The sequence below is a fragment of the Ananas comosus genome, linkage group 1 (assembly GCF_001540865.1).
Source record: "Ananas comosus cultivar F153 linkage group 1, ASM154086v1, whole genome shotgun sequence".
NCBI classification, from domain to species: Eukaryota; Viridiplantae; Streptophyta; class Magnoliopsida; order Poales; family Bromeliaceae; genus Ananas; species Ananas comosus.
In genome coordinates this window covers 15,484,823-15,508,181 of record NC_033621.1, presented here as the reverse complement: position 1 = coordinate 15,508,181, position 23,359 = coordinate 15,484,823, and the positions used below count along the sequence as shown (strand labels likewise).

Sequence of the window (23,359 nt, the reverse complement as noted above, 5' to 3'; positions counted from 1 at the left end):
CGATCACAAGTCGGACCGGGGCGTTGTCATCTGCCGTTTTAAGTGAATTGGTTGCGTATTATCTACCAGCTCAGCTTTTTGGGATTAATGATTAGGCCACAATCTGAGTTGCATCAGGAGTCAGGGTCCCGGATTTGATCCGCAGCCTGCAATGTGCTGCGATGTTGTTAGAGAGGGATTGTTGTTAATAGCCAGCATTCTCTCCCATGTGCGGCAGGCCATGTGGGCGGTCATGTTCACAGTGGTCGTGAAAACTGATTGTAGACGAGTCACAATCGTAGACCCGTGGGCTATATCTGTACGCTTTTAAGTGAAATTGGTTTGCTTTTTTAATCGCTTAGATTTATTCTCCAAAGATTATAGTTGCAAATCCATATCTTCAAAATTTAAAATTCTAATACGTTCTTTATTTGTTACATATCGTTTGATCAAACTAATTGTTTGTACGATGGGTTGCATTAATGATTATTTTAGGCCTTATCATAATTATATTTAGCATAGGTCTCGCCATCAACAATTTTGATTTTCAATATATCCTTGTCAATATTCTGGTACATTCTATTTCTTCCTGCCTGTTTGATCCCCGTTAGTCTTTTAATGATGGTGCATGATACTGACATTTGTTCAGCCCCCTCGTAGGCTCTCGCCGCCACATGGCGTAAAAGGAGTGAGGATAGAATGACGTATGGGAATAACATGTAATAAAATTTATGTAGTGTAGATTACTATGCTTTTGAAAATATAAGGAGTTGGTACTTCCAACTTTTTGGCCCATATACAAGAATTATAGGATCGGGGAAAATAGTGGTCCCCTCTTAGGATTGAATAGTTTTCTCTGGTGAATAGCCTAGGTATAATATTAAATCAACATCACGAAATAATCAAAGGAATGTATCCTATTGGTCCAAAGTTTGGAATACCAACTCTTTATCTTCCGAAGTACAATGACTCTCTTCTCTTCTCTCTCTCTCTCTCTCTCTCTCTCATCTCTTCTCGTCTCTCTATAGTATATATATATTATTGATATAGGCTAGGGTTACTATTTTTACGATGCTTATAGGTTGTTGTATTATCTCTATTTTCTCGGCCTTGATGAGAGGGAATGTGCGGGTTAGGGTGATACGTGATCCCTTATGGTTGAGTGGTGCGTTAATTAACATAGTATTTTTTTTGATCTAATGGATGGAAATGGTCAAAGAGGTAGATCTACAGCGCAAAAACTTATGAGTACCATACGAAGACTATATTTCCCTTAAGTATAAAGTACCAGATCTATATTATACTATATATTATATTATAGTTATTATTATATATAGTATATATGAATACTAGTTGACATGTCCGTGCAATAGTAATAATTTTTTAAATTTATTTCAATCAATATATTTTACATTATTTATCTAAATTTACATAAAATTAGCGAAAACTTTTAAAAACCTTCTTGGTTTCACACTTTTGTTCATTTTATACCCTACGTTTAAAGTGTATTCAGTTAGTATTCATGTGGTTTTTACTTTATTCACTTTTTTAGTAACCCCTTTTTGGTGTTTAAGTGTATCAAGTTAGTTACCTGTGTTTTGCATTTATCACTTTAGTACCCTGTGTTTCAACACTTATCACTTTAGTACCCTATGTTTTAAAAAACCACAGACTACTAACGTTGATCAACAATTAAAACCACGGGTATAAACTGATAAAGTGCAACTCACAGTACTAACTTTGATACACTTTAAACGCACAGCGAATACTAAAGTGATAAGTGAGAACCCATTAGGGTATACTGTGATACTATTTTAACCACAGGTTTAAAGTGAAAACATTGAAAACACATATAGGTTTTTTGAAGTTTTCTCATAAATTATATTATAACTTATATATTACATTTTAATATTAAAATTTTGCAATATGCCTAATAGTTTTCTTTCTTTTATGATTTAATATACAGTTAATTTTTTTTTTTTTGATGAATCGTTAAATTTAAGTTATGTGTTTTAAATATATATTTTCCTATTTAAATTTAAAATTAATTTAATATGATATATATTTTTTATTAATTGTATAAATTCAAATTGATATCAAATTAAATCTTAATTCACGATTTAAACTTTGATTTTTAATTTAATTTAAATTATGAATAGAATATCTTTTCTTAACATATTTAATAACCTCTTTTTATTGAAATATGTTTTACAACTATGCATCATAATCATTCAGAAGATTGATTATAGATGATAAACGACGTATTTTTAACAGAGTTGATCCATAATCATTCGTTTCTTTATTTGATCTATTTTTTTAACAATCAGTTATAACCGTTCGTTCTTATTTGAGATATTTTTAATAAATTGATTAGTAATATTAGTAGGAATTATTTTTTTTTATCTTTTTAGATTCTATCTGTATTGATATATTATAGTAGCGAAGAGACGGGGGCGGGGAGTGGAATGAGATGAGAAAGACGGGAGTCCGGTGACTACTATACTCTATGGTATAGGACCTCTTTATACTCTAATTTTTTAATCATTAGATGCTAACCCTCTTAATCATTTCCATCCTATTAGCCACTATACTAGTTCATACTAACCACCCACTCAACCGAGGGCCACGTATCATTTCTTAAACAGGGGGATCACTGTCTTCTAACCCCCAAAATCCTTTGACTCCAACAGGACCGAAACATAGAGTAAAAAGAGGCATACTTATAAGAGTAAAGTGCCCTAGCCTATACCATAATATAGAGTCCAGCTTGGGATACTATAATACACAAGAGACTTGGTGCTATCGGTTTTCACTGTTACGATTTACCTTTGATTACTTTTACGCTGTTAGATTATACTATTCACACCAACCACCCACTCAAACCTAAGAGCGGCCCATCATCCTAAACGCACACTTTTCAATCAAGTGCTAGAAACTATACACAAATGTTTGGTGTTTTGATAGTTATTCCCAGCTTTCTATATTAATTGGAGCGTCATATACTATCGGAAGCATAATGTGTTAGTGCTATTGATTTTTTTAGTCCTTGACTAAAAGATTTTAAAGGGTCTGGGAAATAGATACGCAGGCAGTCACTTAAGGGATTGAGTAAACGGCTTACCCATAAGGAGATTGGTAGTAAACACACAATTGGATTAATAATAATATACATCAATGGTTAGATGTCAAAGGGGTTGAGTAGGGCTAAAAAATAGGAGCATGATACTTTATCTTACGGTAGTATACTACTGTAATATATATATATGATACTTAGATAATTATATATAACAGTATACTATAATTATTTATAATCTGTATAGATATCATATGAATAATAATATTATTAATCTGCTCATTACCTTATACATCTCTTTTGTTTACTATTATTCCTATTGTATTTCCACTGACCCGTGTTGTTGTATAGCTCTTCCTGATCCGGTGAGTACTCCTCGCCTTCTTCGGCTTGCGGTACCCACTGGGAGGGGAGACATGTTTACATGTTCTCACCTCCCCCACCATTTTTCAGGTATCGCGGGCGGTGAGGGTTGAGACGAGACGTGAGATACGTAGCGGTCGATAGAGCTTCCGATCCAGGTTATTTCGGTTTAGTTATTACCCCTATTATTTCAGTTGTTATAGCTTAGATAGTTTATATGGTTCAGTATCTTTTTTATTACATTTGAAAATATGGGTTTTCATGAATATAATAAACTGGTTTGTGAATTTTGTAAAATAAAAGATTTTCTACCCCTTGTGGTAGCGTTTTAAAGAAAGATAAAAGTTCCTGTGTAGGAACAGTTTTCAAAAGATTTTTTATGGATTTTGCATCTCAGTATTTCAAAACTTGTTTCTGTGGTTGAAAATATTTTAACCGATAGATGTGGATTTATGTTTAAATATTGAATGTAAAAATGTGAACCTGTGGTGAATGGTGTATGAATATATAACTGTGGTTATTTGTATGTTCATCTGGTTGTGGTTGTATCATGTTTGAACTCTTGTACTTGTGCGACGCCGTGCAAATACAGGGGAGACTCTGTCCATGTGAACAGTGGATCTCCTGTATTTGTGGCGGATCTGGCATATCCTGGGGTCAGGTTTTCAAAAAAAAAAAAATTTAGACGCTTTTCCGCTATGCTTTAAACTAAAAAGGGATCCCGGGGCGTGACATATTATTAGTATATGTTTATTATAATTTTGAATATATTTAATCTATATATAAAAATTATAATAATAATAATAATATATATAGTATATTAATTAGAACTAAGCTACTATGTTATTAATAGCACTAAGTCATTGGAGTTACCAAGTTTTTGGCCATTAGATTAAGAGATGTGTAGTTAGGATGATATGGTCCCCCAGGGTTGAGTGGGTGGTTGGTTGAATAGTATGATCTAACGGATGAAAATGATCAAAAGGATAGATCTAACGGTGAAAAACTTGGTAGCACCAAGTGCTTCTTGCTATTAATAGCATAGTAGCCGGACTCTATTAATTATTATATATTTATTATATAGTCTAATTTTTTATCCCGAATTTTTAATTGGTGAACGTATAATATCCGTATAAATCACGTATCCGAATAATTATCGAATCCGTTTTTTAGCCGTATTTTTCAACGAATTTAGAAATTAAAAAATAAATTTTATCCGAATTATACCCGTATCGAATTTTTGCCGAATCCGAATTAACTAACTATGGCTGCGTTTAGTTTGGATATAAGTAAGAACTACTTATTATAAGGATAGGTACAAATTCAGGTATAAACAGTTACTAGACCAATTTTTTGTTTGAATGGTTAGATTGGAGCAAAGAAAATAAAAGTTATAATTTTAAATTAAAATTATTCTATCAAATTAGTTAACAACAAAATATTACTTAAAAAAATAAATTAATATTAATAATTGGTATCAGTATAAATACCAATTAAATAATATAGAGAAGAAAAAAAAAAAAGTGAGAAAAAAAGATTTTTTTTTTCCCACTCCCCCTCTCTCAGGGGGGATGGCCCCTCTCTCTTCTTCCCGAGCGCGTTGCCAGAGGGAGGTGCCATGCATACCTACCCCCTCGCTCTGTTCGTACCACAAAAAAAAAAAAGGGAAGAGGCTTGGCTCTTTCATCCGGCGATGGTGACGATCACGATTACTTCCACGACAACAAAAGGTAATGCATAAATAAAATTGGTGTGAGTACAATTTTTTCTTCTTTTTGGTTTGATCAACACGATCATCTTCGCGATAGACTCGGACAATCAAATTCAATATTAAATCGCTATTTTTACGGTGCGTATGCATTGTTAATTCCTATATCGAGCGGCCATCTTCGCGATAGGCGCACGGTGTTGATTGAGCGGCCATATTCGTGATAGGCTCTAGACAATCAAAGTAGCATATGTATCGTTAATCCCTATACTGAGCGGTCATTTTCGCGATAGGCTTGACACGGTTAAAGAGTTGATTGAGCAGCCATCTTCGTGATAAGCTTGACACGATCAAATCCGCGTATGTATTGCTAAGAGAAAGTTTGTTTCACCGAAACTGGACTTTGGGCTGAACTAAACTTTGGTTTGAACTGGAGTTCGGTAAAAACTACTCTTCGCTGTCTATTTTGTAGTTATGGAAGTGAAGTTTAATTACTTCTGTTGTTTGTTTGCTAGGAAATGTATGATATAAAACTATAATTTATGTATAAATAATAAATAATTTAATAAATAAAAATAATATAATTTTATTTTTATATAATTAAAATTTAATTTAAATAAACTAAATTATTTTTTTATAGTAATACAACAATAAAATTGTAAAGTAAGAAATTTAATATTTAATTAATTAAGTTTTATTATATTTTAATTGTACAAACTAAATAAAAAAATATTAGAACTTAACTAATGAATTTTTATCATATTTTAAATATGCCAAATAAATAAAAGAATAACTAATTCCATAATTAAATATATTTAAATATAACTATCTTTAGCTAGTATATTATTTTATTACTTTTTCTTCTTCTCCCTTCACCGTAATTGACTTCGGCCCAATTACGTCGTTTTATGTTAAATGGACTTTCGACTGTAACTTTTTTATGGCGAACCAAACAACGAAAGTGATTAGTTTTCACCGAAAATCACTTCCTCCCTCCCACTTCCACCCATTTCCTTACAAACAAATAGGCCATAATTCCTATATCCAACGGCCATCTTCGTGATAGACTCGATACGGTCAAAGGGTTGATCGAGCAGCGATCTTCGTAATAGGCTCGACACGATCAAACTCACGTATATATCGCTAATCCTTATACCAAGCGGCCATCTTCGTGATAGGCTCGACACGGCCAAAGAGTTAATCGAGCAACCATCTGCGAGATAGGTTCGACACGATCAAACCCCTGCATTTGGACAAATAATAATAATAATAAATATATATATAAATGATGAGTATATTTTGATTGTTTGGATCATTCCCCATCTTCTATGATAGACACGATTGGACTCACCATCCTCGTGATAGGTATATATTTGATCAAATCGCCATCTTTGCGATAGGCGTAACTCGACTTAATCGAACTTTCGGATTGTCTTTAGCAACGCTCTATGAGTGCAAAAAAAAATTGTTGATTCATGAATTTGGTATTGCTTTTTAGATCAAACCAAATTAATTCGTCTTAAATTTGAAAAAAAAAAAAAGAAGAAAAATATATGAGGAAACGGTTTGGAGTTATTTAATTGAAAGGGGCCCAATCTACAATTTACTTATGGACTCAATGAACAAGATCTCATATGCAGTCCACCAAGAAAAACAATAAAGCCAAATCCAATACAACCCAAAATCAGATCCTGAATCCAGCCCATACGTAATGTAGGCCCAGTCTACTCACGGGCCCTGAATCCAACCCATATGATAGTGCAAGCCCAGTCTATTCATGAATCCAATCCGTATACAATGCAGTCCAGTCTATTCACGGGCCTTGAATCCAGCCCGTGTAGGATGAAAGCCAAACTTTTGCAGGGACAACTTATGGAGTTTTGATTTTGCAGGGATATATCCGCAATTGGCTATGTTTGCAGGGAGCTGTATGCATTTGACCCATTAAAATAATACTTCGCTTATACTTTGGGAATTAACCATGTGCAATTTACCCTTAATAAAAAGGAGAAATGCTATAAATACATTCCAAAAGAAGGTGTACGATTTTACACCTCCTTATTCTTAAGTTTAGAAAACTAATAGGATTTTTAGTATTAAAAAAAAAGGACAAGGCAAAAGGCCAATTCTTGGACCTTCCATGGGGGATATAAGATGTACATTCTTTTTTGGTATGGATAGATAGCGGTGCTTATTTTTTTAGATGTACTATCTATATACTCCACAAAAGAATGATGTACATCTTACACCTCCTTATCCTCGAATGTAGAAAACCTATTAGATTTTAAAATTTTTTTTTTTTTTAACAAACAAGACAAGGGCCAATTCTTGGCCCTTGTACGAGGTGGATTGCTTGCAATCTACCTGTTTGCCAAAAAAAAAAAAAAAAAAAAAGAAATTTGGAAGCTTCTTTTATTTATTTACTTATTTTTTTGCTTCTTTGGTTTTTTTTTTCCTTAACTTCAATTTGTCCCCACATCCCCATAGTTTATGCCTTTTTTAGTTTGTGACACAGTCTAAAAAGTTGCATTTAACTATTTTACAATTTTTTTCATCATAAGAACTTATTGTTAAACAGAATAACAAAGCTAACCTTTTGTAAACTACAATAAAATAAAAATAAAATCACAAGACAATTAAGTTCAACTTTCTAAACCACACGGCGGAAAAGTGAAAATGTGCTAGAGCACAATGGGCAAATCAAAGTTTGAGGTTGCCGTCTCTCATCTTGTCTAGGTGCGCAGCAAGTTACATAGCATTCACAGAAAAAGAAAAAGTCTGCCGACCGACATATCAAATTATATAGAATTTGTGCATGTTTAAAAGCTTTGTCATCGCATCAACCCTCAACTACATACCTATAACAGACTAGTTGTAAATGTAACCACAACATCTATCAAAATATGTATTTGTAATTCCACCATATTTACAACTACACCAAAGCAAACAGTGCACTAAAAGTTTGACACTTCAAATTTTAAATTTAGAGAACCAAGCAAAGGTTTGACTAAAATTTTCTGGCACTAGTGGTGCAATTAATTACCCAGTTTAATACACAGAGAGAGTGAAAATCGTTCAAGAGTGATGGAAATATATCATAGAGATCTGCATAGATAGAATAATTTTACATGGAACAATGACAATTATTGGAACAATTGAGAAAGTAAAACACCCACACACACACACACACACACACACACACCCACACACACACACACACACACACACCCACCCACACACACACACACACACAATTTACAACGCCTCAAGTCTCAACTGCACACAGAGGAGCGTATGCTTATACATAAATAAAGCTGCTGCACTAGTTCACACGTAGCTTTTAACTGCAGAGCTATACCCAGTAAGATCGTCATAATACTTAGACCACAGCATAATCCCTCCATATTTGCTCGATTTTTTGATAATCGGAAGCACCTGGGAAGTGAGATCGCTGGTCGGAATGAATCCACTTCCGGCGGCCTGCGGTGCGGCCGGAAGTCCGAGGAATATCTTTCCTGCATGGATGGACATCCACTGTTTCCACGCACTCGCAAGACTATCAGCATTCCCGGGACTATACTGGCAAGGAGGATTATTGTAAAACTGAACCCAAACGTAATCAAAGAGCCCTGTGTTAAGTGCACCGCCAACCCAAGCATCTGGGAACGGGCACTGAGGGGCTGCAGTTAAGTAAACTTTCCTTCCGCCCTTCCTGTAGGATTTAAGGTATCTGGCAAGTTCATCCCAGTGCTGGTTGGTGCCTCCTTCTATGTCGAAGTCGATGCCGTCTAGAACCGCGTCGCCGAGAGGGCGAGAGGACGAAGAGCCGCCCAAGAAATTGTCCCACAGGTACTCAGCGACTCGCATCGCATCTTGGGAGGAGGTTAAGTAGTAGCTACCCGCACCACCGCCAATCGAGAGCATCACCTGTTGAATATTAATAATTAAAACATTACATTTATATATGTACTATTTTATATAGCATCAGAGCGGGAGCTCCGTAGTTCAAATCCTACAAGACTCTTATTTTCACTTACTAATTAAATCCGATCTAAGTCAAGTACACATCTTGTACTTCTCAAACTATCTTGAGCCCATATGTCAGGTGGAGTGTGCTAAATATCAATCTTGATTAGAACGTAATATTTTAGTAATTAATATATTGGCCGTACGTTCACAATACCTTGATACCGCGTCTCTGGCACGATCGGATGTCGTGGCTCAACGCGGTGCAGCCGTTGGAGTAGGGGTCGCAGTGACCAGCCAGGTTGATCATCGGAGTTTGGCCGTTGCCGAAGGTTGGGAGGAAGGCGATGTTCACGTACTCGTAGTTCCCCGTCGCGCAGGTATCGGCTAGAGTTCCCTCATTGCCATTCTGGCCCCAGTATATTGCTATCCCTCCTGCATTTGATCTCACAGCGAGCAGTAGTATCACTAGTGTAGCAAGAAGAGCCAGTGGTGCACTTGATAGTTTTTCCATGTGCGTAGAAATATTAGAGAGCAGTGAAAAGAGTTAAAAGTGAGAATTGATCGATGATTACTTTGGGTTCGGGGGCTCTTCTTTTTATATATAGGGAGAGTTTGATGAATGAGTCGGTTATTGTTTGCTCAAATGCACGATTTCATGGTTGTGAAGGCACGCATACTTTGCCGTGGCTTATGGGCTAATCCGAATGAAATAGATAATGGATTTTAATGGGATTTGATTTAGTTGTTTTTATCCAACGGCGACGGCATGTCCTGTCGTTGTGTTGGTTATTTGTAATATGTCTTCTATAAAATCATGCACATTATATTTGTATGTATTAATTCCATAGTGTTCGCTTAAATGGGCCAGCATCTTGCTCTATAGCAGGAGGCCATGCGGGCCGAATTATGTTCAAAATTGCGTAAGGCTAGGTTGGGCTGAGTCATGTTCGAAGCAGTGTGAGGCAGATCGGGCCGAATCACAATCGAGATCCGTGGGCGTTGTATCTGTACGTTTTAAGTGAATTGGTTGCGTATTTCTAACAGCTCGAGCTTTTGGGATTAATGATTAGCGCCAACAATCTGACAAGTGGCATCAGAGTCAGAGGTCACGGATTTGATTCCCGCATGCTGCAAATGTGTGCAGATGCTGGAGAGGGGATTGTTGGCTTAAATGAGCCAGCATTCTGCCCTGTGGCGGAAGGCCATGTGGGCCGAGTCATGTTCGAAGTGGCGTGAAACTGATTAGGCCGAGTCACAATCGAGACCCGTGGAAGCTATATCTGTACGCTTTAAGTGAATTGGTTGCTTATTTTTAATAGCTTAGATTTATTCCTCCAAAAAATCTATAGTTTGCAAATCCATATCCTTCCAAAATTCTAAAAATTCTAATACGTTCATATATATTTGTTAATACCGTTTGATCAACTATTAGTTTTGTAACGATGGGTGCATTAAATGATTATTTAGGCCTTATAAATTTATTTAGCATAGGTCGATCTGGCCATCAAAATTTTATGATTTACAAATATATCCTTTCAAATATTCTGATACATTCATATTTGTCCCTGCTGTTTGATCCCCCGTTAGTCTTTTTAATGATGGTGCATGAAATGACCATTTGTTCAGCCACCACCGTAGGCCTCGCCGCCACCATGGGTAAAGAGGAGGAGGATAGAATGACGATGGGAATTAACATTGTAATACAAATTATATGTAGTGTAGAATTACTATGCTTTTGAAAATATAAAGGAGTTGGTACTTCCAACTTTTTGGCCCATAGATCAAGAATTATAGGATCGGGAAAATAGTGGTCCCCCTTAGGATTGAATAGTTTTTCTAGGGTTGAGTAGTCTCCTAGGGTAATAATATTAATCCAAAATTCAGAAATAATTAAAGAGATTGATCCATGGTCCAAAAGTTGGAAGTACCAATTCTTTATCCTTCTGAAAGTACAATGACTCTATATATATATATATATATAATATATTATTATAGGCTAGGTTACTATATTTTACGAGTATAGAGTTTTTTCTAACTCATAAGTTTTCGGCCGTTGCATGAAGGAAATGTGCGGTTAGTGTATAGTGCATCCCCTATGTTGAGTAGGTGGTTTAATTAAATAGTATGATCTAATGATTGGAAATGGTCAAAGAGTAGATCTAACAGCAAAACAACGTATGATTACAAAAGAGACTATATTCCTAAAAGTATAAACCAGACTCTATATATATATATATATATATATATCTATACTACTTATAAAAGCGTGAGTTTTAAATTTTTTTTCTTTCCAAAAATACCTCTATCTTTTCTATTAATATTGTCATGTCCAGTAATTCTTAACCATTCGTTTCAAATAAGTTTTTAGATAATAATTTATTTTTCCATATAGATATTAAATTTTTACCATTGGATCTCATCCAACGAATAAAAATAAAAGTATCTGTCATTTTTCTTGACAATAATACCCTTAATATCCGTTATCTCCTATCTATGTGTTTTCTCAAATATTTTCTTAACTCAAAAAAAAATTCCCACGTAAAAATATTCCCACGTATTCCCGCCTTTTCTAAAAAAATATTCCCGCCAATCAGATAATACCCAAAATTACCCAAAATTTAAAATATTCCCGTCAATCACGTAATATCCCTTAATATCCGTTATCTCCTATCTATGTGTTTTCTCAAATATTTTCTTAACTCAAAAAAATATTCCCACGTAAAAATATTCCCACGTATTCCCGCCTTTCGTAAAAAAATATTCCCGCCAATCACGTAATACCCGAAATTTTCCAAAATTAAATTACTTGCAAATCCTCTTATTTTTAATCTGTACGTATTTTTAATTTTCTGCCTTTTCTAAAAAAATATTCCCGCCAATCAGATAATACCCAAAATTACCCAAAATTTAAAATATTCCCAAATTTAAAATATTCCCGCCAATCACGTAATATCCAAAATTAAGTTATCCGCCAATCCTCTCATTTTCTTAAATATAAATATCTTTGACCTAAACTTTTTTCATTCCTTCATTCGTTCACAAATTATTTTAGTAATATCTTTTTTCATTCGTTCATTGGATCCCGTCGCCGACACATCTTCATCATCCTCCTCATCGTCATTGCCGGCGGTGGCATATTATCGCCTTCATCACCTTCGCCACAGTTAAGGTCCCGTTACCGGCACCGGCATATCGTCATCATCCTCATAATTGTCATTGCCGGCGGGGGCACATTGTCGCGCCTTCATCACCTTCGCCACTGTTTAAGAGGTATGTTGATCCCATCTAATTATTTTCTTTTTTTTATATGTACCTTTATATTGTTTTACTTCTTATATTTTTTTTCATAACATTTTATCTCTCATACTTTGATTAAGGCTAAGCTTAAACATAAACAAGAAAAAAATTACTATTTGAGATTTGATTGCTTAGATTAAATATAGACAAATTTTTCCTGCTGCGGAAACTTCAACACTATTGGAAACCATAACGCTTTTCTGAAATCGCGGAACTATGGCATACCATTGAAATAATAATAGTCATTATTCCACCTTATCAAACCGTCGGTCATAAGGACACAGTGTATATATTCATTGACAATTAACGTCGATCTCCGTGCTCTATGGTGTGGAGATCAATTAAATTGAATAAAGAACAATTAATTCACTTAACAATCAGGGAAAAGATATAAGCTTACAAAAAAACAATGTGTCAAAAAAGTAATCCAACAAGGCATATTACAGATTCAAACACCATATTTCTAAAAGGGATAAACAATAAGGAATAATCAGAAAAAGAAAGAAGGTATTACCTCATGAACAACTTCATGCTGCCGTAGGATCAGAACTATGCAAATGAACTAAGTCATTTTCTAATTGAGCTATATCATTCCAGGATCAGAACTATGCAAATGAACGATCATGGGCAACACTCGCAATGCGGTAAGCTAGATCAATAGATATAATAAAAGAATTTAATTTATGCACAATTATCTAATAAATTTGAGTGCTAGGGATGAGTCCTAAATTTAAAATTGAAAATCTCTCATATTGACAATATTATAGAAAAAAAAAGATCCTACAATCGTCGAAGATTTATAGAGATGACATCTGAGCAAAGGGAATCGAGATTAACGAGGATGCGTGAATACAAAAGAAAAAGGACATATGCTTCGGATAACACCACTATATCTACCGAAAAACACTTTGATGCATCTACTTCAAACGGCACATTTACTGTCTCCATGCCGTTGGAAGCACCTGCACAATCCAGTATATTTCCTGAAGCACCGGAGCTCTTAATTGACCCTACTTCAGAAGAAGGTAATTTCAACAAAAAATATTATAATTAGCTTAGTTAATTTATTCCTTTTTTTATTAATTAATTTATTTTAATTTCAACAAAAATATCATTTTTGGTTTAGGTTTGGACTTTTGCTACTCCAATATATCAATAATGGAAACAGATATGAATAGTACCGAAGATACAGGTAGCATTATCACTAAAGAAGGTAGTGTGCAAGTTAGTGATATCCTTAATTCCTCCACCAATGGCAACGATATTGATGAGGAAATTTATAGAAACTTGCCTTCGGCTCACTATGTCCTTAGACCACAACGAAATTGTCTTTACTGTGGGGCAAAAAAATTTCAACATGAGTTTCCATCTTTCTGTTGTATGAAAGGAAAAATAATATTGAAATCGACTCCTGTACCAGATGACTTATACTATCTATATAAGTCTCAAACTGATGATGCTGCACTGTTTAGGAGAGATATTCGTCGATACAATAGCCATTTCTCCTTCACATCATTAGGAGTTAGACTAGATAAAGAGCTATCGAATATGAAAGGAGGGGTGTACACTTTTCGAGCACAGGGACAGATCTATCATTTCATAGATCAATTAGTTTCCAAAGAGGATGAAGCTAAGTATTTGCAATTATATTTTTCTGATACCGAACAAGAAGCTGAGAGAAGAATGCACAGTGCCCCATATCTTGAAAAGAATTTGGTAATGAGATTGATGAATATTCTCTCGATTAATCCATATGCACAGTCCTTTCGGAGTCTTGGTGATTTGCCCACACTTGAAAATTATAGAATTACACTCAACACCAGTAGTGAATTGGATCAACGTGTTTACAATGCGCCTACAGCATCACAGGTTGCAGCAATTTGGGTTGAAGGAAATGATAGTCATCATTCTTATGAAAGGAGTATCGTGATACATGATAAATCTGAACGACCATATAGTATTAAGCCATATTATCCATGCTACGATCCTCTGTCATATGCTTTGCTATTTCCAAATGGCGAGGACGGGTGGCATCAAGGAATTTTACGATGTGGGGAAGCTACTGGTCAAGACTTTATCAACCAGCTAAATAGAATAATTAATGATGAAGCCAGTCAAGGTAAATTATTATGTACACAAGGTTATGCATTTATCCCTTAGTTTTATATAATTGCGAATAGTTGAATTACAAATAATATAATTCTTTTTATGGCGATAATAGATAAAGAGAGTAGACGGAGGAAGACTGTGTCAGCACGAGAGTACTATTGTTACAAACTCCAAATTAGACAAGCCGAAAGGACAATACTGTTATCTTCAGGAAGATTGCTCCAGCAGTTTGTTGTTGATATGTATATAAAAATCGAATCAACAAGATTAGATTTTATATTAAATGATCAAACTAGAATACGAGCAGACTTATATCAGGGTATTGTTGATAGTGTTGCATCTGGCGAACTACGCGGAAACATGATCGGCAAAAGAATTGTTTTACCGTCTTCATTTATTGGAGGACCTAGAGATATGCGTCGTCGATATTTAGATGCAATGGCTTTAGTACAAAAATACGGAAAGCCAGATATATTTCTTACCATGACATGTAACCCTGATTGGGAAGAAATTAGGAGCGAGCTTGAACCAGGTCAACTTGCACAAGATCGACCTGACTTGACCTCAAGAATTTTTAGAGCAAAATTGGAAGATTTGAAGGACCAGCTTTTTAAGAAGTCGATTTTTGGTGAGGTTGCCGCACACGTGCATGTCATTGAGTTTCAAAAAAGAGGGCTGCCACATGTGCATTTTCTAATTATTATGAGAAATAGTTTTAAGATAACAAATCCTGATCAATATGATAAAATCGTCTCAGCTGAAATCCCTGATAGAAATAAGCATCCTCTATTGTATGAGATGGTTGTTAAGCATATGATGCATGGACCATGTGGGCATTTAAAACCTAATAGTTCTTGCATGAGGGATGGAAAGTGCAGGTTTCATTACCCAAGACAGTTTTCTGAAACAACTATACAAGGCAAGGACTCATACCCGATCTATAGAAGAAGAAATAATGGCTGCCAAGTAAAAATTAGAGGAGCTGTGCTTGATAATAGATGGATATCACCATATAATCCGTATTTATTAATGAGATACAATTGCCATATAAATGTGGAAATCGCATCAAGTATCAAAGCTGTTAAGTATCTATTCAAATATATTTGCAAAGGTCATGATCGGGCAGGTGTGCATATCGAGTCGTCTGAAACAAACAAAATCATTAATGAAATTAGTTTGTTTCTAGATGTAAGATGGATATCTCCACCTGAGGCAATGTGGAGGATATTTCAATTCAATTTGAATGAGATATTCCTCCCTATTAAGCAAATGCAATTACACTTGCCTAATATGCAATCGATAGCTTACGTTGACTCTGAGGATTTGCGAAGGGTTATTGCAAGAGAAAATTCTTCAAGAACGATGCTAACTGAATATTTTAGAACAAATCAGATCGACAGTGACGCTAGAAATTATTTGTATAGAGAATTTCCAGAACACTACGTATGGAATGGTAGCAATAAACGATGGTCTAAGAGAAAACAAAGAAAAGAAATTGGAAGATTAGTTGCTGCAAATCCAGCGGAAGGAGAGAGATACTATTTGAGAATACTATTGAATCATATCAAAGGTGCCACATCTTTTGAAGGGTTGCGAACCAAAATTTGCTCCACCTTTAGAGAAGCAGCTGAACGACACAATCTTATAGAAACTGATAGTAGTATATCAGAATGCCTGTCTGAGGCATCTTTATTCCAATTTCCCTCAGCCCTTAGAAGACTTTTTGCTACTATTTTGGTTTTCTGTGAACCTACAAATATTAGAGATTTGTGGAACAAGCATTTAGATGCGATGTCTGAAGATTATCGTTTTCAATATAATTGTACACACAATTTGGTCGAACAAATGGTCCTTCGAAGCATCTCTGATTTCCTACAATCAATGGGAAAAAATATTCAAGTATTTGATCTTCCTGCACTAGACGATAGCAATCATTCTGATACATATGAAGTGAGAGAAATTGTAGATGAAATGTTGATAAATATACCCGATGACCATCTTAATGCGTGTGGTTCTCTAAATCAAGAACAACTATTAGCATATGATGAAATTATGAGTCATGTTGAAATGAAAAAGAGTGGGATTTTCTTTATTGATGGTCCAGGTGGGACAGGGAAAACGTTTCTTTATAATGCATTACTGGCAAAGGTCAGATCATTAGGATTAATAGCAATTGCTACCGCAACATCTGGAGTTGCTGCTTCAATAATGCCTGGTGGTAGAACAGCACATTCTAGATTTAAAATTCCATTATCTATTAACGACGACACAATGTGCAATGTCAGTAAGCAAAGTGGAACTGCCGAGCTTTTGCGAAAAGCTGCACTGATTATATGGGATGAGGCATCTATGACGAAAAAACAAGCTTTCGAAGCGTTAGATCGCACATTAAAGGATATCACTGGATCTGATCTTCCTTTTGGTGGAAAAATTATTATTTTCGGTGGTGATTTTAGGCAAGTACTTCCCGTCATACGTCGTGGGACAAGAGCTGAAATTGTAGAAAGTACCTTGAGAATGTCATACATATGGACATTACTAAAGAAATTCAAATTGACTCAGAATATGAGAGCGATGTCTGATCCGTGGTTTTCACAATTTTTGTTACGAGTTGGTGATGGGTTGGAAAAATATATTAAAGCAGAATATATCCGCTTACCTGATGATTTGGTAATTAAATATATGGACGATGAAACATCTCAAAAAAGTCTAATTGACTCGGTATTTCCATTACTCACACAGAATGGTTGTACATCTTCGTATATTGTATCTCGAGCAATCTTATCAACAAAAAATGAGTATGTTGATGATCTTAATAATAAAATAATTAAACTATTTCCTGGATCTGAAAAACTCTACTTCAGTTTTGATACTGCAGAGGATGACACCAACAACCATTATCCCACAGAATTCCTTAATTCTCTTATGCCAAATGGTTTGCCACCGCATATTCTTACTTTGAAACTCAATTGTCCTGTCATTTTGTTAAGAAATATTGATCCATCAAATGGATTGTGTAATGGGACAAGATTAATTTGTAGAGCTTTTCAAGACAATGCGATTGATGCTGAAATTGCTATTGGACAACACAAAGGCAAGAGGGTGTTTCTCCCCAGAATACCACTTAGCCCTTCAGAAGATGAAATGATACCGTTTAAATTTAAAAGAAAACAATTTCCAATCAGATTGTGCTTTGCAATGACCATTAATAAAGCACAAGGGCAAACCATCCCACATGTTGGTATTTATCTGCCAGAACCGGTTTTCTCGCATGGGCAGTTGTATGTTGCATTGTCAAGAGGAATATCATGTCAGACAACAAAGATTTTGATAAAACCACATGGAGATATAAATGATGAAGGGGTGCATACAAAAAATATTGTATTTAATGAAATACTAACATGACAAAAGGTAAATAACAAATATAACTCTTTTATTATTTTCCAAATAAATGTCATTATGTAGTATATTGAATTTTGATATTGAATATTAAATTTATTGTTTTCTCATGAAACATAATTTCTAACCTATATTGATTGTATGATTGCAGGATGGTTCACCAGAATTATACTCCACTTTGCTATCTGCATCCTTATAATGTCACAGGGCGATGGAGAATACGAGTGTTTGTAGCAAAGAAGTGTGAAATCAAGTATTTGTCCAATTCTAGAAAGAAAATACAATTACTTTTTCTCGATTTGTCGGTAAGTTTTTTATAATATAATATAATATTTCATATTTCATATTAATATTTTAAATATATAAGATCATGTATACTGATTTTCATTTTTTTTATAGGGCGAAAAGATTGAAGCATCAATCAGGAACAACGATATTGATCATTTTCAAAATACAATTATTGAAGGCAGAGTTTATTGCTTCTATAACATCAAGGTGGAATTTGTCAACCATAATTTCAAAATGGTTGATAATTATTTTGAATGCATTATTGATCAAAGGACAGTGGTGCAAGAAGTTCCATACGCTATAAATGAATTTCCTATACATACATATTCCATTGTGTCATTTGACCGGCTGCATCGCTTTGCATCGAATACGCGACTTTTGATCGGTATGTAACTCAATTTTTTCAAATGTAATATTATATTCATTCAACAATAAAATTAAATATTTTTTTTTCTCAGATGTTGTAGGAATGGTTGTCCAAGTCAATCACCCTCTATTTGTACGAAATCATGGTGTTAATCGTCCTAAACGAGAAGTTATCATAATGGATAAACAGTAAAGTATTTCCACTTTTATCATTTCATATGAAAAAAAATAATATTAATAACTAATTTTTTTGGATGGATTTGAAGTATGAATCGAATTAGGATGATCCTCTGGGATGAGATGGTGCTAACACACATTGGAATGTGGGGACACGATACTGCAGACAATTCAGTTGTTGTATTAACAGCAGTGCACGTTAATATCGATAATCAAGGTAAATATGCTTTTTAACATTTTATTCTTTCTATAGTATTTTATTTTTCTTAATATTTTAAATTTATTTATCAGGATCAATTTATTTAGCAACGAGTTTTGCAAGTAAAATTGTGCTTAATCCACCTATTGCAGAAACTGAAGAAATAAAACTAAGGTAAAAAATTTTACTTAGTGAATTATTATTAAATTTCTATTTTTTCACTAATGTTATCTATCCTGATGATTTACTAATATTTACTTTTTTCTACTTTCAGTATACTTGGATATAAGCAAATGACTGGAAAGGAGGCGAAATTTTAGATTAAGTAATGGTTAAAAATTCATATTTTATTTCAACTTTTTTATTTGTTAAATAATGAAATGATGGTGACATTTCAGTTAGTTTAGTTATGAATTTTATTTTATTTTTTTGATGATACTGTAATGGATATTGTGTTCTTTTTTTTATGATACTATGATTTACTTGTTATTTTTGTCTAATTATTTTGGTAATAATTAAATACTATACATTAAATTCATAATATGTATTTATAAAAAAAAAAAATTTAGCATTTGCGTGACGTGCATTGCACGTGCACCTAACTAGTATATATATATATGTAAGGACTGAGATTTTTACAGTGCTACTAAACTCTCTGTTGATGATGTTTATGTGTGTAATTTAATTACATAAGCACTCGTCAAGCTTCAGGAGAAAATGAGCTAAAACGGAGAAGTTACGCGATTATTAGTTTTCACTTAAGTGAATAGTAACTCCGGTTTTTCGGAGAAGCCACGGAGTAGAGTTGGCATTCTACGCGTATCGGACTCCGTTCATAGCCATCCAATAGCTCGTTTCGACCGGTCAGCTATTTTGGACGAATTTGCAACTGACGGATTTTAGATCCAATGCACGCGATTTCGAAAAAGGAATTATTACGAAAAAGTGTTTTCGCTCCTTGCTTTCTTGCAATAATGAACTCCTCTGTTGATTCTCGTGTATGTGACCTAGGATAAGTGAGGGAGTTACATGTACACCTACTATGGTAGGTAGATCCAAATTTGAATTATGAATCTACGATTTAGCGGGATGTACACATTGGTATATGTGGTGTTTTTGGAAATGGGAGAGTGACGGAGTTTGTGTCGGCGAACTTGTCCGTGATGCGATCGATGTGAAGCAAAATCAGTACGTTATGGTCGCCGTGTGCCAATGAACGCGATGGCCGGCAATCCGTTCGGGTAATTCTCGATTGAACGGATTGCGATATCGCATGATTTCGACCAGAAGCGGTACTATATATGTGACAAGAGGAACAACAGAAAATTCTACGCAAAGTCCCATATTTTTATACCAAGAATCGCACGACGATCGAATATGAGTCGAATACGCGGATTGTTAACCCACACTATGAAGGACTGGTATAGAAATACTAAGCTTTGTGGACTTTGTGCAAAATTGCACTTTTGTAATACAATGGCATCTAGGGTTTCTATGTCAGCGAAACCCTAGTCTACTCGACCGCCGCGCGCCATCTGTCCCTAGCCAGCCCGTCGCAGCCCATGCGCTAGCAGGCGCGCACGACCGCTCGTCGCGAGCTTCGCCGGCCTGCTGACATTGCTTGTCACCCTCTGTGCCACCACCCCCCCGTCGCCTTCGAGCATCAGAGAAGGTCAAGACACCTAGGAACCTCCTCGGCCGATGACCCATTCCGGCGCAGTCCCGCTAGCCGGCCTCCGGCCGTCCAGCCGCACAACGCCGGAGCGCCGAACTCTCCTGCTGCCCAGCACAGTCAAGGTGCGACCACTGGTGATGCCTGCTCCGGCCGCAACGATTTTATCACGCATTCCCCCCGCGCGCAGCCCTCCGGGGACCTGCCGGCGTGCACCCCTGCCACCATCGCCGGCCGTCCCTAACCCGCCTGGCCGCCAGCCTCGACATCCTCTCCCTGCGGCCGGCCTAAACCCTTGAACAGTATAGCCGAGACATGGTCTTCTCGACACACTGCGCTCGCCGCACCAGTTTTTCGATAGCATGCGGCGCCGACCTACCTCGACCAGTCAGACGCGAGTGCCCTGCCCGCATCTCCACGATTATTAGTTTTTGATTTTTGGTTTTCCACCGGCCGTCGCCATGGTCCTGGCTAACCTTTGAGCTGTGTGAACGGTGCCGGTCGTTTGGCTCCGCATTACGCGCCTGTCATGTCTCCGCCGCCTCTGCGTAGCACGCTTGGCTGTCTGGCGGGCCGCACTCTTCCGCCGCCGCCCCCTGCCGCCGACGCTTCTGTCGCCGAAGAGAGTGTGCCGTCCTCGGTTTGGGTGCACTATGCATCAAATGCCTGCCATCGCCGGCCGCTCCGGACGCCCGGGCTGGACATGCATCCATGCCTCGCCTGGCATCGCCAATGAACCTCACTGCCGCTGCCGCTCCCGCCGTCCGGGTGCGCCGCCGCCGGCACTGCTTAGGCTCTCCCTGGCCGTTAAGACTTGATTCAGCTTTTTGCGCATAGTCTCCGTGTTTAGATGCACTGTTCCGGCGACCGCGGGCTGTTCCGGATCCCCCGATGAGCACGGATCGTTCAGTCAGTTCGATCAAATTCTCACTCAACATAGTGGTTAAGAGCTTCCCGGAGGAGTTAAGTACATGTGGTTTTTTAGTTCATGTGCGGCTGTTCGTTGAACTTCATGTTGCCTCGTGGGGTCCGCACAGTGCCGAAATTGCTCCCTCGAAATTGAGCACCGGCCTCCGGCACACTATCGAAACTGTTGGTTGGGTATCCCTTGGCTCGTCTGATTGACCTTGGTTTGCGTGGACGGACCAAAAAGCGCCTGAATCACATAAATATAATCGTATTTCGGTATTCGGTGGAAGGCTGTATGCAAACTTTGTTACGCCGTGGCTACTTGTGGAGCCATGGATGACCTGTGGGTGACCTCCTGGACATGATTGTCACCAGGACCAGACCTTTGTCCGGACGATCGGAATAATATGTTACGCGTGTTCGTTGTCGTCAAAATTCGTACGACGGAAATGTCGGTTTTTGGTTCCGAATTATTCGACGATGCTTCACTTAAGCTAATTTGTGCTCGCCTAGCTTGTTGGCTGGTCCGTCACATTCATTTCGAGAGTTCAGAAATTAACGGAGAAGGCGAATCGTGGGCCTATTCGCGGTTCGAAATATACACTTCCGGACCCCGCGATCGGAACGATTATCCGACATAATCGTTGAGTGAGTCTAAGGATCTGTCTCGCGCCGTATCACACATAAAGTTGTATTTAGCGTCAAGCGGTGACTAGTGACGAGTCGTGCCTTCGGGATTAGGTCCCGTGGGTCCGGCAGATATCGTGTGCGATTAACGGATTTTTCGGCGTATTACGACGATTCGGGTTGGGAAACCGATTCTTGTGTTTATTTATGGATTATTACTTTAAGGGTTTATTAGTTGTAGGTTAGACAACTAACCCAGTGACTCTCCTTAGGTCCAGTGACGTTCTTTTTCAGTCAGCAGACAGGACGCGGCCACAGTTGAACACTTGGCGTACATTCGATAAACGACTTCGGTAAATGGTGCACGCGCTTGATGAATAGCTTATCTTAACCTTTCCTCTTTTATCTACTATCTGTGTGGCATATACATATTGAGCTTGCAGCATATTATCCAATATTTCTCTACGATTGTTTTCTGTTGTATCATTTAAGGAGTTAAGTAGATTTCATCAGCATATGAATATCTGTGACATGATTGTCGAGTTCATATCACTATGTCTTGTGACATGATTGGTCGATTCATAATCTATATCCTGTGACATATGTCGAAGTCTCATATCTATACTTGTGACATGATTGTCCACGTCAATACCTATACTATAACCCTATCGGCGTCGAGTTGCTACATTCTATACTGACATACCTCGGTAGCCGCCTGAGTGCTGATGGCCTTATAACGGCGTTGTGCCCTGAGGGTAACTGATTGATCGGCTATCTTGCCGATGCACTAGAATTTTGACATGACATATTGATCTGCACATGACGGTACGCAATTTCACAGAACACCAGCGGTCTGATCCACCGCAAGAGGGTGTTCTTTCCGAAAAAGTGTTGGATTGCAACAACCGTGAGCGCCAGGGTTTATTGCGAAGTGTATCTGTTCGTCTGTCGGACCCCCATCGGGCTTCCATTGCGAGGTCCGTACTATGCTTCTTGACCCAGGGGCCTTCATTGCGAGGTTAGATACAGGGTTGAACAGTGGCATGGGCTGTTTGAAGTCTTCGGACAATAGGGCAGCGAGATGGGTATTTGAGGTTAATCGATCATGTTGAGCATTATGTCTATAGTAGCAGTCGTGCATGCAATTAACAGTTCTTACTTATAGTTGTCATGCTAACCTATAGTGAATATTCCATGTATGCTTTTCGGTTCAGTTATACAGAG

General features: G+C 37.0%; 2 protein-coding genes across 2 annotated transcripts in view; one reads left to right on the top strand and one right to left on the bottom strand.

Moving 5' to 3' along the window:
• On the bottom strand, nt 8,232–9,649 carry LOC109718251 (acidic endochitinase-like). Its single transcript, XM_020244371.1, has 2 exons — nt 9,307–9,649; nt 8,232–9,050 (listed from the first exon to the last, which is right to left on the bottom strand). Exons 1-2 carry the CDS (start codon nt 9,601–9,603, stop codon nt 8,451–8,453), a joined length of 897 nt encoding a protein of 298 aa, XP_020099960.1. The 5' UTR covers nt 9,604–9,649; the 3' UTR covers nt 8,232–8,450.
• Nucleotides 13,195–23,359, top strand: part of LOC109718258 — a 12,561-nt gene continuing 2,396 nt past the window's right edge. The window contains exons 1-5 of the mRNA XM_020244439.1: nt 13,195–13,414; nt 13,516–14,508; nt 14,611–17,650; nt 18,049–18,202; nt 18,297–18,392. Coding sequence (XP_020100028.1) covers nt 13,195–13,414; nt 13,516–14,508; nt 14,611–17,650; nt 18,049–18,202; nt 18,297–18,392 — 4,503 coding nt within the window. The remainder of the gene's footprint in view (nt 13,415–13,515; nt 14,509–14,610; nt 17,651–18,048; nt 18,203–18,296; nt 18,393–23,359) is intronic.

Excerpts from the sequence above, each read along its gene's own strand:
- LOC109718251 (XM_020244371.1), bottom strand. The coding sequence starts at position 9,603 with ATGGAAAAACTATCAAGTGCACCACTGGCTCTTCTTGCTACACTAGTG. Across the intron at positions 9,051-9,306 it reads GCCAGAGACGCGGTATCAAG|GTGATGCTCTCGATTGGCGG; the intron begins GTATTGTGAACG and ends AATATTCAACAG.